The 9791-nt window shown below is 42.8% G+C and overlaps 1 protein-coding gene across 4 annotated transcripts in view; it reads right to left on the bottom strand.

The window, feature by feature from the left end:
- Positions 1–5369: 5369 nt before the first annotated feature.
- DCAF6 (DDB1 and CUL4 associated factor 6) overlaps positions 5370–9791 on the bottom strand; it is a 165158-nt gene continuing 160736 nt past the window's right edge. For all 4 annotated transcript variants that reach the window (XM_077820404.1, XM_077820412.1, XM_077820420.1 and 1 more), the window contains 2 exons: positions 6644–6749; positions 5370–5811 (listed from right to left, as the gene is read on the bottom strand). In XM_077820404.1, the coding sequence (XP_077676530.1) occupies positions 5747–5811; positions 6644–6749 (171 nt within the window). In that variant the 3' untranslated portion in view covers positions 5370–5746. The remainder of the gene's footprint in view (positions 5812–6643; positions 6750–9791) is intronic.

Below are 9791 nucleotides of genomic sequence, written 5' to 3'. Positions count from 1 at the left end.
TCCCTCTGGGTTTATTGATATCTTAAACTATCCTGATCTTTTTCAGAGAATGTTAGTTCTCCAAATTTACAAGTTTTGCTTTCACTGTTTAGGCATGTATATTGCTCACTGTATGTATAATAAATAGTTTTATGCTCTGATAAATATTGATTTGTCTCTGACCTTGCTGCTGAACACAAGGGAAGGACTGTAGAAAATAACTACTGTTTAATAGGAAGTTCTGAAAAATGACATTTAGAAACATTGCTGCATTTATCTTTCACGGTATATTATTTTCTAGGGATTCTTGGGGCAAAGTGAAGCAATGGCAAAAGCAACTTAAAACACACCTATTTTCTATTTTTCTTAAGAATTAGGAGACCTACAGTAGTGACCTACGAAGTTCTCCCATGGAGGACAAGGCATATTAATCTATATATTCAAGTTAAGAGGAAACAAGGGTATCATACTGGTATATATATTTCAAAGAGATATATTTGTACATTTTGTACCCAATTAATTGGTTGTATGCCCTATACTAAGCTTTTTAACTTACCCCCCATGAGATGGTGGACCAGGAAGAGTCAGAAAGTTTCACACTAATATACCACTTGAAGAAAAGTCTTGGAATTTTTTTGTTTTTAAATAAGGATTTAAAACTGGCTGGGGGGGGGGGGGGAGTGTGAAGTGGAATTTTATCTTAAAGCATTTTTGAAAAAAGACTCACAAATATGTATATCAAACATTATCTTATAATATGAAATGGCACAAGTTATTCATCTCCAGAAACACGGGCTTATAATAGAAACACCATGTGCTCTAGCTAGCACCCCTGGTGTGAGCAGTCACAGCACATCACCTCAGTGCTCTAAAATCTTTGCTTCCATCATCGGGGTTCATGTATAAATAGGTTAACAATGGCATCAAAATAATGGAAGAGAAGGCTTTATTTTATTAAGCCTTTATTAAGAGCAGAATTTATTTTAAATATGCTGTATGGGTTCTTTAGTTCAAAACTAAACAAACACTTTGTTCTGTTAAATCTCTTATTACAAAAATACGCTATTCTAAGGTAATAGCATAAAACAGCAGCATTTCTACTGTAAGCTGTTGGACTTAGAAAAATAGTTCTAGAATACCTTGTTTTATATTTTTTAAATAAGGCAAAATATGGACTCCATTCCCCAGTCTTTATATGAGCAAAGCTGTCATGGGATTCAAGAGGCTTTTCCATGGTCCCCAATCACCACAATATCTCAGCACTTCAGTAAACCTAATGAATTTATTCCCTGCAAGGTAGACAAGTACTGTTTGGATTTCACAGCTAGGGAATCAGTGAACACAAATTAACAGGGAAAGCATCAAAGGGGTTACTCTTTGCCAGCTCTTCAGAGCTTTGGGCATTCAAAAGAAGGGGGTATTTTCAAAATAGACTGGGGGAAGCCCATGTTTTTTGGAAATATGCTCTCATTTCTGTTTGCCCAAGGTGTCTCGGTGCGCAGGCGGAGCTGAGTGCCCCACAGTGGAATACGTTTACTTAAAAAATTGGGCAATGGGGAAAATGCATTTTCTTATCCTCCCCCACTCTCAGACACTCATTCTTTCCTGCCACCAGCTAAAAGGTTCCCACACCACAGGTTACTTTCTCCTCACTTCCCTTAAAAAAAACAAAAACAAAAAAAACCCCATCACTTACTTTGGCTTCCTCTCTCTCTTCTCATATGCTGTCATCTTGGATCAGTTCCCATAATGTGTTGCAACAGCTTTCAGAAAGCATACCAATTTTCCATCCTCTCCTCTTCCTCTTACAGACTTCATGACTGTCCCCATATTACTCTGCCTTCCAAAAAACCCCAGTGTCTCCTCCAAGACCTCTCTGTAGACTCTCCTCCCCACAAATCCCAGTCTGTTCTCTACCAAACCCCTCACTTTCTCCTTTCCCAACCTCACCTCATTCTGTTTCCCCTAAATCTCCATTGTCTCTAAAGATCCCCAGTCCCTCCTCTCCCAGTCCACCCCACTGACATCTCTTTTCCCTTTCCAAACTCCCTCCACCTTCTCTTCTCCCTCTCCCCAAATTCCCCAGCCTCTTCCCTCTCCTCCAAGGCCCCTCCCTCTCCATTTTTACCTCCATTCTCTTCACTTTCTTCTGTTGCTCCTTCCTCCCAAATCCCTCCACTCCCTCCTCCCCAAATCTATTTCATTCCTCTTCACCCCCAATTTCTTCTACTTCTCTCAATAACTCCTCTTCAAATCCTCTAGTCTCTGCTCCCTCATCCCAAATCTCCCTCCAGTCCCTGCCCCCCATTTCCCCTCCACCCCGGCACCTATTTACTACTCCTTGATTCACTCCCTTTCTCCCTTGTCCCTTATTGATGATGTCCCCCATCTCCCCCAGTGCTATCCTTTCCCTCTGTCATGCCCCTTCAAGGTCAACAATCTGCCCAGCCTGGTGTCCCCATTACTCCTGTCTTCCAAATATTCCCAGCAATATTCCCTGGGCATCAGTGCTAACTCCCTGTCACCCTACCCTGTAGGTCTATTCACTTATCCCAGCCCCCACCCTCCTCTACCACCCTTAGAATTCCCCCTATCACTCTCCTCTGGAGCCCTTACTTCCCTCCCACTCTCCCCAAGTCCCCCTGGCATTCCCCTTACTTCCCTCAGGCCCACCTGCATCTCCCTCTCTCTTGCAGCCAACTTCCCCTTTGCTGGTCTCTCTCTGCCACTCCTCACTCTGCAGATGTTATTTTCCATGATCTGTCAGCCCCTGATGTCTGCCTTTAAAGAGCAAATGGGGGGAAGAAGAAGGAGTCGCTGCTCTTCCATGGTCAGCCAGGAGTTGTTCACCCACTGGCCTTCTGCAGAGCAGGAAGTGGAGGAGCCCGGGCAAGAAAGGAGTCACAGCTGTGGCCTCTGCCTGTCCAGCAGAGGGACAGAGTAGCCCCTACTGACAGGAGGACTAGCTGCAGCTATATCCTGCCTATTGCGCCTAACTAAACAGGAGAGAGTGATGGTGGCAAGAAAGGCAAAAGGGTGTGTGCTGAGCATGGTTACACAAAGCAGCCTCATTTTTTTTTTACTCAGCTTTGCCTTCTCTCTTTCCTCCCCTCCACAGACAGACAAAAATGGGGAGAGGGAAGAAGACAAAGTCATACGCACCCCTTCCTCCCACCTGAAAGTCAGAGGAGTTGCCCCTTATGACAATACCCAAGGAGATCAGCCTTGGAATTTTCAAAACTACGGTCCCCCAGTCAGCCGGTGTTGGTCTCCCTAATTCTAAGCATCACAGTTTCCACATCCAAAGGGAATTGAGTTACTTCAATAATCCCTGCATATGATGGATACCTGTTGCCTACTAGCAGAGCAGAAATACCTTATCAGCACCTGAACCAGTAGAAAAGCTTCAGAAGTACATGGAGAATAGCAATGATGTTATTTGCTATGCAACAAAAGGGCCAGTTGCTCCCCCACCACGAATTTTCATAGGTCTATATGCTACACTATTCCTTCCACTGTATTTGCCCCCCCCCCCACGACTTTGCAGGATAAAATATAATCACGTATAGTGTTCTATATGCTGACTCAACTTTGCCCTTCACACCCCTTCCCCCAATTTTTTCTGAAATGACACTTGTGGAGGAAGTGTCCTTACATAACCAATGGGTACAGAGTGGGTGTGTCCATGTGAGACTCTGGTTTGTCTGTGGAGCTATGAGGGCTGGACAGTACAGTGGCTCAATACCACAGAGGAGTCCAAGTCTTGCTATCTTTGTAAACAACATGTCTTTCATGGTATTCAAAGGAGAACAGGTTATGATGACAAACCAGACCGCATACATACCTTGCAACAGAGCAAGGAAAGGATTTTGCTCACTTGCTAGGAGCCTAACTGCAAAGGAGCAAAATCAGGAAAAATGAATGTCAGTGATTTAAAAATAATAATCAGTGTTTTCACAATAATTATCTAATAACTCCTCTGTGACTTACCTCTTTGTGATTAGGAGTTGCTAATCACAGTGCTGGCCAGTGAATGCCCTGAGTATAGGTGTAAGCAAAAGGTGGGAGTAGGACAGGATGGAAGGATATGAGTGCCCAGCAATGGGCAGGATTTTTTAAAATATTAATTCAAAATTTCCTGGTTGCTCAGGGCTGGACAGAAATACCTACTAGAGCTATACTAGCACATGTAAACAGACAATTTACATATGCTAATGAGGCATGGACATCCTCGTGGTGAACAGTGTAAAAGTAGGCTATTTTCAGACAATAATAGAGTGTGTCCAAACATGCAAGATGGTGGTAGCAGTATCTTCTGGTGCAGGCACAGGTGAGAAAGGAAATGGCAAAGAAAATAAGGGGGTTCAAGGAAAGCCCCACTACAGAACCCAGAAACGGACATCTTATTACAGAAATGACCGTACTCAAGATGGAGCTGCTACGTAAGCTCTCCAGAATCCCTTCTGCCAAGAATAAAAAGACTGTGGCTCAGATTGTAAACTGCATAAATGTTGGGTGGCAGAATGAGGAACAGTGGCATACTCGGGAGAGTGTTTAGCCACTACAGCCATGGAAACCGAAGCATCTCTGCATAATGTGTAGTTATTCCTGGGATAGGTATATTTCCTATTTTTTCAGGCTGTATATCTCCCCTTGGTCCATTCAGAGCTAGGTGTGTTATCTACTGTGCTCAGTACAGATAGGAAGTCTGCCCTGGCATAGAATTCCTGCATAATTTGGTTGCTCCCAAGTTATCAGGGCACATAGTGGCTTGAGCACTCCAAGGGGGAGGGGTAGAGGCACAGTGGAGAAGATGGACACTCAAAGAGTAGCAGTTTCAGAAACTGTTCCAGATACTCAAAAGTTAATCCTTTGAATGCCCAAATCCCACTAAACCCCATGAGCACTAAAACTGCTGTCGTGCCTAGCCAAGCTTTTCAAAATATGTTAGCCTAAATAACTTACCAAGATCACACAGTAAGTCTGTAGCAGAGTCAACTTCCAGACCCCAGATCTGTCCGAATCCTGTCCAATGTTATAATTACAATGCCATCATTCAGTATTATGGGAGTTTTATCTTCATAAATACTGCAGGATTCATTTATTCTATTTAAAAATATATGTCTGTTACTAAAAATCTATGGGCACATATAAAAAATTGAACATAATATAGGACTTCTGTAACTAATTGGGCCTTTTTCATCTTAACTAGCTTTTAAGAGCAGAAGGTGCAATCCTTCTAGAATGCCAAGAACCCTCACTCTCACAGACTTCAATAGGAATTGAGGGTGTCCAGGATCATGCTCAGAGAGAAAGGACAATTGAGATTAGAATCTGGACAATACTGTATAGTGACTAATCAATTATTGTACAAAAAGAACATGAGACCATTTAAAACAACCAAATCTTTTAATTAGAAAGCAACAAACATGCAAATAGCAGGTATAGAAATTTATTTGAACCAATGTTTTTGCTCTAATGAAAGTTATTTTTAAACATTGATCCAAGCTCCCACATTTGCAGGTTAAGGAAAATATTGCACTTTGCATCTTCTAGCACCCCTCAGACATGGCAAAACGTTTTAAAAACATTTTTGCTTATTTTACTTGCACACTCTCCCAAAGTCATGCACACAGTCGTTCAGAAACAAAACGTTGGGTTATCCAAAAGCAAAACCTTAAAATTGCACTAAAGCTCTGTAAGGAAAAATATAATTAATGTCTTATATAAATTCCGTAACGTCTAGGTGCTCACACAGAAGAGCCAATTACTCTTCATCTTCATTTTCATTCTCTTGACCAGACCCTTCTGACCTGTCACCCTCCAACCGGTCTGTAAGACACAAGGAAGATTTAATAAGGATACATCTTTAAAAGTAAATTTTCAGCTAACATTTATGATACAATGCATCAACTGGCTACTACCCAAACCATAGTGCCTATGTATTATGCTGATGGAACCATCTGAAATGCATAAGGTAGACTGAGAGCACATACTAAATGGAAAAGTTGCAACAACAACACAAGAGAGCAGGGACAGTAAAAGCAAAGGACTAGAAATTGTGAGCACCAGTGTGATGAACTAGGCAGCAGCTCACTCATGGTCAGCACAGAAGAGATGGTTTGAGCAGAGTTTTAAAAAACAGATGGGGAGTCAATGAAGTGTGCAGCCTGTTTGAGAGAGTTGGAACTGAGAGGGTATTTTAAAGAACAGTTGTAACCAGAAATATACATTGGTCAGAAAACTGGGGAAATTGCCGTCAGTCACTGTATGCATCAGAAAAGACATCTGTTGAGTAGCAGTTTAAAGAAAGAGGAAAATTAAATGGAGAAGCATGAGGGAGGGAGCATGACTGGCAACTCATACAGTGTGACTAGCCAATCACTTCTACAATAAAACAGTATTAGTGTCAGAAATTTCATTACTGAAGTGTGGAGCAATTCTTTCCTTGGAATAGAATACACCAAGGAGCAAATCAAAAATGGATAAATAAATATTTAGCATCTAAAACACACATCTAACTCTTAAAAAGGAGAGAAACAAACAGCATTTAAGGGTGGTATGTAAATCTCCCTATAAAACACTCAGCTTAAGTGACAATGCTAGACAAGATTTATGAATGGCATAAATAGTCTGTACAGAAGCTGCTCTGAAATCCTCCTACCTGCTCTTATATGATTCAACGATGCCAACATTCGTAACATGAAAGAAGCTGGAACAGTAATTGTGTTTCTGGTCTCTTCCAGCATTAATTCATTACGAGTTATAACCTGTAGTGATTTAAAAAAAAAATCACTAATCAAAGCATCACTAACTACAAACTACTCCTGATGCAATACAGTTTGTACTTTATACAGAATTTAATACACTGTGTCCAAAAATGCTATACCAAGTTAAAATGACAAAAGAGCAGACCCTAGCATGTATTATAAATTGTGCTGTAAGTGTACTGTATCATGAGAAAAGTCAGTCATAAGAGCAATTTTTTAATCCAGAGAGTATGGTAGTACTTATAACAAAATCATCGCTGTGCTGTCTGAATTCCTGACAGAGATTTAGTAGTACGGGAAATGAAGAAAAATAGCTTTCAAGATAAGATGTGAAGACAGAGAACTGATAATGTTGTAGATGTCAATAACTGCAGAGAACAAAGCTCTCCCACCAACAATAGCTAAGAAGATGGGAAGGAAGAGAAATGATGTTCCCACTCCTACTCCCATGCTCCTGAAAACCTTTGGAGAAAATTTTAGGGACATGTAGAGTTACTGCACTACAAGTTCATTCACTGTAAATAGCTCTCTCCCCCTTCTCCAACTGACTCCTGTGTCTATAAAACCCAGCCGCCGCCTCTCTGCTCATAGTTTAGTTAATTCCTCCAAAGAAAAAAAATGCAATATAGCAAGTATGTTGAGCTCCTCTTTCACTCTCCCTCCCCACAACCATTTCTTGTCCACCTTTTCACCTTGCTCTGAATCTAACCTCCACCCTCATCCAGCTCCTGACCTTAGGGTACTCTCTCTGCTATTAATAAACCTTAACCCCATTTGTCTCTCCAGCTATTGTCCTATCTTTTTTATCCCCTTTGCCTCCTTAAATGCAGTATTTCCACTGGCTTCTCTCTCCCCCCCCCCAACCCCCCAAAACCTCCTGGCAACCTATTTTCTCTTCTTTATACTGAAACTGCTTTTACTGAAGACACCAATGACCTACTCCTAGACAAGTCTAAGAATCCCTTCTCTATTCTCATTTTCTATTCACCAACCACTTTGATGGTCAGTCACTCCCATCTCCTCTTCAACTCACTCATTCTTGGGCTTTCCTGACTCTGTCCTGGTTTTACTGCTACCTCTCCAACTGCACCTTCATCCCTCCGACACTGTCTCAGGATTCTGCCCCCTTATCTTTTTCTGCTGGGTGATCTCATCTGCTTTCATGGTTTCAGCTACTGTATCCATGTTGAAGTTTCCAAAGTGTCCTCCCTGACCTTTCCCCTTTCATACAGTCTTGGATTTCAGACATCTCATCTTGGATGCCCTCAACCAAATAAATTTACATGGTGAAAACTGAACTCCTCAGCTTTCCTCCTAAGCCCCCACCTGTCCCTCAGGGATATTAATTCAAAAATTGATATATTTGGCACAATAAACTTGTAAAAATCTACAACTGGCAGAAAATGTGTTTTCTGGTTGGACACAATATGCTTAAAATTATTTCTCCTTCACAAACAGACTTAATGCTAACCAAAACGCTGCAATTTTGGTGTTTAGCATGCTGCTTAAACATTGTTAAGTGATTATTAGGTCAGAAACAGAATACTTTTTACACATGATTTACCTTTATGTATGCTGTCAAGATTCCTTCCCCACTCTGAACTCTAGGGTACAGATGTGGGGACCTGCATGAAAACCGCCTAAGCTTATTTTTACCAGCTTAGGTTAAAACTTCCCCTTTTGCCCTTGGACTTTATCGCTGCCACCACCAAACGTCTAACAGGTATATAATTGGGAAAGAGCCCGTTTGGAAATGTCTTTCCCCCCAAAATCCTCCCAAACCTTACATCCCCTTTCCTGGGGAAGGTTTGATAAAAATCCTCACCACTTTGCATAGGTGAACACAGACCCAAACCCTTGGATCTTAAGAACAATGAAAAAACATTCAGATTCTTAAAAGAAGAATTTTAATAGAAGAAAAAGGAAAAAGAATCACCTCTGTACAATTAGGATGGTAATTACCTTACAGGGTAATTAGATTCAAAACATAGAGAATCCCTCTAGGCAAAACCTTAAGTTACAAAAAGACACAAAAACAGGAATCTACATTCCATTCAACAGAGCTTATTTTCTCAGCCATTTAAAGAAATCAGAATCTAATGCATATCTAGCTAGATTACTTACTAAGTTCTAAGACTCCATTCCTGTTCTGTCCCTGGCAAAAGCATCACACAGACAGAGAGAGGGGCTTTGTTTCTCCCTCCCCCCAGCTTTTGAAAGTATCTTGTCTCCTCATTGGTCATTTTGGTCAGGTGCCAGCGAGGTTATCCTAGCTTCTTAACCCTTTACAGGTGAAAGGGTTTCTCCTCTGGCCAGGAGGGATTTTAAAGGTGTTTACCCTTCCCTTTATATTTATGACACATGCTTATTATTATAATTTTTCTTTGCTCCCTCACTCTCTAAAGTAGGGGAGGGCAAACTACGGGCCGCGTCCGGTCTGTCAGACCTTTTAATTTGGCCCTCAAGCTCCCGCCAGGGAGTGGGGATGGGGGCTTGCCCCACTCTGTGCGTGCCGTGGCTCTGCGTGGCTCCCAGAAACAGCAGCATCCCCCCCATGCAGCTCCTACATGTAGGAGCAGCCAGGGGGCTCCGCATGCTGCCCTGATGCCAAGCGCCAGCTGAGAGCTCCCATACACTGGGAACTGTGGCCAATGGGAGCCACAGGGATGGCGCCTGTGGATGGGGCAGGGCGCAGAGCCACCTGGCCATGCCTCCGTATAGGAGCTAGAGGGGGGACATGCCGCTGCTTCCGGCAGCTGCTTGAGGTAAGCACTGCCCAGAGCCTGCACCCCAGACCTCCTCACGCGTGCCAACCCCCTGCCCCAGCCCTTATTCCCTTCCTGCCCTCCGAATCCCTCGGTCCCAGCCTGGAGCGCACACCAAACCCCTCATCTCCAGCCCCACCCAACAGCCTGCATCCCCATCCAAAGCCCTCACCCCCCACCCACACCCCAAAACCCCTCTGCCCCAGCCCAGAGCCCCCTCCCTCACACCCCAACCCTCTCCCCCATCCTGGAGCCCTCTCCTGCACCCTGAAACCCG

This window comes from Eretmochelys imbricata, chromosome 1, assembly GCF_965152235.1.
Source record: "Eretmochelys imbricata isolate rEreImb1 chromosome 1, rEreImb1.hap1, whole genome shotgun sequence".
NCBI lineage: Eukaryota > Metazoa > Chordata > Testudines > Cheloniidae > Eretmochelys > Eretmochelys imbricata.
This window is presented reverse-complemented; position numbering and strand designations above follow the sequence as displayed.